We start from the raw sequence: 6000 nt of genomic DNA on the forward strand, positions 1-6000 counted from the left end.
GGTCCATGGCAATGAGGCAATCACGGTCTGATGCAACTGCCCTGTGTACCTCAAACACAGCCAGGCTGGAGAGTGGTCGTGGCAGGATATACGCTCCTGCCACATCTCTTCCATTTTTGATCCCCCTGTATCCTCCCTGAAAGAGAGTTATGTGGGACAGTTACATCTGCCCCGGACAGTTACATCTGAACCAGGACCAGGCACTCCAACCTGATTTAGATTTATCACATCTTAATGCAGCTGCAGCCATTTCCCAAGCTGGCTGCACACAAAGCAAGCGGGGCAGTCCCATCTGGCCACTGCAAGAGCAGTGCCTGCATCACAACACCCCAGAAAGGGACCTGCATCACCCCAGTTGAGAATCACTGCCTTAAACACAAGGTGCCAATCTACGCTATCTTTTGTCTAACTCCACATGAAAACTGCTAACTGTCTCTGCCACAGATACCAGTGAAGATGAGTGCCTTAGGATCCTAAGTTGGCCTAGCGCTGAAGACCCCGAGATCTTTTCTAACTCTGAAGACCGAGACCTTTAGAAAAAAACTAGGTCAAACTTAGAAGTCTCACTTCAGACATCCATTTTATTAGTCTCTTGAATGCTGTGCTGTTCAGCTCAGCTGCTCATGCTGCGTGGAATTATTTTTAAGTAGAAAAACAAGGCAACATTTATCAACTTCCCGTTCTTTGATACAGGTGTCAAAACTGATAGAAGGCCTAATCAGAAAATCCGGATTACATTTCATTTCAATTCAATACTAGGATAATTAAGCAGTCAAAATTCATATACACCAAGTTACAAGAACAAATTAAAAAGCTTTTGTGCTTAAAATTTTTCCATTTGGGCTTAAGAGAGACTTGAACAAAACTTGTACTCACTTCCTCTACTCTCAATGTTATTGTTAGTTTCCCCTGCAATAAAGTATATTGTTAATTTATTAATAAAACTAGAGATATCCATCCATACACAGGTGGCATTTCTGAAGCAACTTCCCTCAGAATTTGAGATCAATTTACGTCAGACAAGTCATTCTCAACTAGGGTGCAACAGAACCTAGGAGTGCTACCAGATCCAGTGCCCTGAAGTATGAAGTGAGTCATATGTTGAAATAAGTAGATAACGGCAGGCTCAAACTTGACGCTGCTTGGCTAATCCCCCACTTCCACTGTTCAGTCCCTCTCCAAGGAGAGATGCACTGTAATATATAAATTTGTTTTTCAAACTAAGTGCCACTCAATTCACACGTTATGGAGGAGTGCCTTGAGTCCAATAAAGGATGCCTCAAGTCAAAAAGCTTAGCCCTTGAACATAACCCAGTGTCAGTTTTTTGTGTTCAATTCAGAACAACAGGAATATATAATAAAAAGGGAGAAATCATGGTACTGATCATCTTTGCAGGAAAATGTTTTGTTCTTATAATGTACCGTTTCTGGATAAGACAGCAAACCCAGAACTCAGGTCTTGGCCAAAAAAAACCCACCTGATTTTCAAATGTTTTATGGCACACAATTAATTTCACATTTGGAAGGAAAAATATTTCAGAGTTTGTATCCTTGACACCAAGCTTAATAACAAAACAAACTAGGCAGAAAAAGATTTTAAAACAAAGCACTAAGAACCACCTTAATTATTGGATCATTAGGAGATTTCTTTAAATGTTGACCTCTTGTGATTCTTTAAGATCTAAATAAGATGAATCATAAACCTAAGGTTTTGGTGTTTAATTTGGTGTTTTTACTTTACAGTTACAAAAATAAAACTTCAAATGTAAGAGAAAAAGAAAAAACCTGATTACATAATTTACATGAAGCTACTACTGTGATTAACACATATTTATAATTGTCAGATTAATAATACAGTATAAACTAAAATGTATTAATTATTTGGTTATTTGGATTTAATACTTTACAGTAAACACTGCTTTCTCAAAGTGTGTTTTCAAAATAGTAGAAGCATACATATTTTATCTTCAGATGTTATGATAAAGAAACTGTCAGTAACTATGATCCCACATAAAGGCAATAGTATGCATTTTTAACTTAAATCATGTTCTTCAAAAGGCCTTCAAAATGAAAAATGCAAGTCACAAAGTGTGACCAAAAGGGCATTATAAGCAATTTTAAAATTCAGTTGCCTCGTATATTGAAAATCAGCAAGAATGAATAAAATTGAAAAAGGTGAAAGTGAGAAGGCACTATAATAATGCCTGAGCAAGTAAGTTGTTTTGAATAAATTGCCACCTTGTCAGAGAAATGAACTAATTATGAACAAATTAAAGAGGGAAATCTGAACGTAACTGAATATACCAGAAGATGCACTCTACTTGCAAGGCAAGTAAAGACTACTACTAGGAACACAGAGCAGGATACTGCAGCAGCAGACTGATATTTCTGAGGGTCTAAAGGGATAGATGCAATATGTGACAATAAAAAGTGAGTCTGAAGTGTGTCTAAGAAAGTTGTGAAAAAGGAGAAAAATGACGACAAATTTCAGCCATAGTATGAGATATTGTTAAAGTGAAATTAAAAAGGCAAGAATGAGCTAATCTAAAATGTCAATTATACTCCTGCAAATAAGTTCCAGGGCTCTACATTAACTCTTTCCCTTTGGCCATGAACAAGAAAAAAAAGCAGAATTGTGTAAGAATGCATCTTAACTACATATAAATCAGCAATCAAGACAGATGTGGAGGAGAGCTGAAACTAGCTTCCTGAATAGCACAGTAGATACACACTGCAAACAACAATAAAAAAAAAATCAAATAAATAAAACCCACCAAAAACTGCTTAAATGCCAGATGTTTGTGGTTAAGAGAACATGTAGATGCAAAATATAAATAAGATATCCCAGTAGATGATAATTGTTTGGCTTGAAGTTAAGCAATCTGGGCAAACAGAATATATTAATGTAAAGCCCTGGTTTAAAATGTTCATTAATAATTATCTTGTAAATAAACCAAGTGCCTTTTTCACTCTCAAACAAACTTTCAGATCATTTTAAAAGTAATTAAACTACAGAAATAGTTAAAAGAAATAGGTAAAAACAGAATAGATACTACAACGTAAAGGAAAATAGAAGTATCTGGTGCATAACTCACCTTATTAGAATGAACTGGCATATCACATATAGAGCACAGATGGGGATAACCCTTCGGTAAGAATCCGTGGAAGTCTTCAATATTGCTATTTGGAGGAGCACCTCTCTTTTTCTCAAAAAGAGATCTCTCAGGACCAGGACCACGACCCATTCTGTCATACTCACTGTCAAATTTATGATACTTATGCGAGGTCTCACCATAAAAAGAGTCATCCCTACACCTTTCTCCATCTCTTAATCTGTCATCTTCATAATCCATTCTGTCATAATAACCAGATTCTTGTGACCGACTTCCATGGTCATAGTCAACCACTGGGTTGAGACTAGAACCACGATCATCAAAACTATCTCTTCTAAAATGCCTTTTTTCTTCCCAATCATCCCTAGGTACTCTGTACGGTGGCTCCCGTGTAGATGATCTGCCATCTCTACCATAACCTTCTTCAGCTCTCCTCCTTTTAAGTTGTAGAAGGATCTGAGGCAAGTTTTCAGGAGTAATCTTGTCCTCTGGATAGCGACTCAGTTCATCTAAGTCTCTAGCAGAGAGACCAAAGCTGGCCAAAATGTTACTGGCCTGTTCTGCATCTCCACGGTGCTGAGAAGACAAAGGGAGTGGACCTCTACTTCCAATGTTAAATATAGATTGTAAATTATGGGAAGAGGTACTACCAGAAGACAGTGCACTATGAGATCCTTGTTGATTCAATGAAGAACTCATTCCAAGATTCATTAAGCTAGCAAGGCGTGCAGTGCCCTGGTTCATCCTTCCAAGAGATGCTGGCATATTTAAAGACTGGGTAGCAGCAGCAAGAAGGCCTATTCCTGCAGAGAGGTCACGCCCATGACCTTGTGAATCCCTACTTAGAGATGACTGCTGGAATGACTTGGACATTGTAGAACTATAGCTTGTCTACTTTTATGGATCAAAATTTAAAGATGGCTGAAAAGAAACCCACACTAGAAAGCTAGGTAAACTTCACTTCAAAAATGGTAACGCCAAGAAAGAGGATCAATAATGACCGTAGATCTTCTTCAAGCTGAGAAACACCAGACAATTCTGTAGAAAAACAAGCAGTTTTAGTCATAAATCCCTTTAAAAACAGATGCAGTTCTAAACTTATGCATCATGTTGATCTAAAAACATTTAAGATCTCAATCTTACAAGGCTTTTATTACATAACAAACAGAATCAAGATCTACCCAGAACCTACACACATTACTTCAGAAAAAAAAACACAGTACTATTTCCTATACATACTACTATTCTACAAAAAAGCAACTTTCATACTGAAGATAAGTGACTTTCAGAAGTTTGGGATGTTTGGAAGTATCTCAAGTTTACTAGCATATAAGCCTTGATCTTTGTTTAATGGCTTTTTATGCACCCTATGTTACTATAACTAAATTCCAGAAGACCACAAAACATGAGGTCCTAGAATCAAAGATGAATTTGATATAATACATACTTGGAAATGAAATCTACACCACCACAGAATAGGACGAAAGATAGTTAAAAGTAACTGAAGTCTGGGCAACAAGTAGCTATAGTAAGATCTGGTAAATAAGACCAAAACATAACATTCAACCTTTATGCAGCAAAATCAAATTATTGAAGTGAAGATAGATGTGAACAAGAACACTAAGTTTTAAAATTTTGTAGGAAGTAAATAAGACCTCTTGCTCAAATTGTAGCTATATGGATAACACCACATATGAAGTGAATCTGTACTCTATTATACTGCAGGCATAACATTAGCCTGTGCTCTCAAGCTTCAAGCTAAGCAAGGTCTGGCCTGGTCAATACTTGAATGGGACACCACAGAAAACCCTACTGCTGCAGAAAGATGTGTAGTCAATAGATGGCACTACTCCCCTCCAATCAGCTTTGAACCAATACAATACACTGGCAGGAGACACTGATACTGCTGTCTTTTGGGTATGACTTGAAATTGAGGTCATGACTACCTGCGGCAGTTAAAGATCCCGTGGCACTTTTCACAAGAGATGGGAAATAAGCTTGATGCTTCCAGTAAATTCCAACTACCACTACTACTTAATTTTATGTCATCTTGAGTTTTCAATTGGATAGCATATTGTTCATTACCAGCCATCCCATAAGGCGGCTTTCTTTCCTGACAGCTTCTCTGGTCTAACACTGATACCACTGTACTTCAAAAGATTTTGTTTAATTTTTTTGTGATCAGGAGAAAACACCATCCCAGTTCCACTGGGTTACACAGTATACATAGTCCAATGAATTTAGGAATGCTCTTCTGTTGCCAGAGAACCACTCCTGGATCCTGAAAGAAACAAGCCTTTCAAATTCCTGCGAGATCTGTTCTTCTGTGTTGCTATACACTAGCCTTGCAAGTGGAGTGGAAGAAGAGCAAATGGTATTGTTCCCCCTCCATGCACCACCCAATCATACATCCTTCTGTCACAGGAGGAACATTTTTAGGGGGACAAAGAGAGGGAAATAAAAAGCAGGAATCTTCTCCTAGAGACCAGTTGTAGCAGTACTTCCATCCACTTATCAGGGACTTGGAAAATTTCAGCTATGTGAGGCTGACACCATAAGCAGAGAAAAAAAGTACAAAGGGTTCTTACAGGTGTACAACCCTCACATTAGCAAACTAAATTTAAATCCACATTTAAGTGGTAAGTAAAGTAAAAATACTGGCAGAAATAATTCTAAGTGTAAAACAGTTGGAATCCTGCCCACCAGAGGACACCATGCATGTCATAGTAAAGTAGTGATATATTTCTATTATATATATAAAATAGTAAGATACTGATATATTTACTATAATATAAATATAATACATATAAAATAAAGAATGAGAGTGTGTGTGTGTGAGAGAGAGAGAGAGAGAGAGAGAGAGAGAGAGAGAGAGAGAGAGAGAGAG

The 6000-nt window shown here is 37.5% G+C and overlaps 1 protein-coding gene across 3 annotated transcripts in view; it reads right to left on the minus strand.

Annotated features, from left to right (window-relative positions):
* Positions 1-6000, minus strand: part of MATR3 (matrin 3) — a 51457-nt gene that overhangs the window by 36709 nt on the left and 8748 nt on the right. For 2 of the 3 annotated variants that reach the window (XM_019534829.1, XM_019534828.1), the window contains exon 2: positions 3096-4151. The exons of the other annotated variant lie outside the window; for it this stretch is intronic. In XM_019534829.1, the coding sequence (XP_019390374.1) occupies positions 3096-3986 (891 nt within the window). In that variant the 5' untranslated portion in view covers positions 3987-4151. The remainder of the gene's footprint in view (positions 1-3095; positions 4152-6000) is intronic. 3 annotated transcript variants of the gene reach the window in all.

This window comes from Crocodylus porosus, unplaced genomic scaffold, assembly GCF_001723895.1.
Source record: "Crocodylus porosus isolate Cpor-Errol unplaced genomic scaffold, CroPor_comp1, whole genome shotgun sequence".
In the NCBI taxonomy this organism is placed as follows: Eukaryota; Metazoa; Chordata; order Crocodylia; family Crocodylidae; genus Crocodylus; species Crocodylus porosus.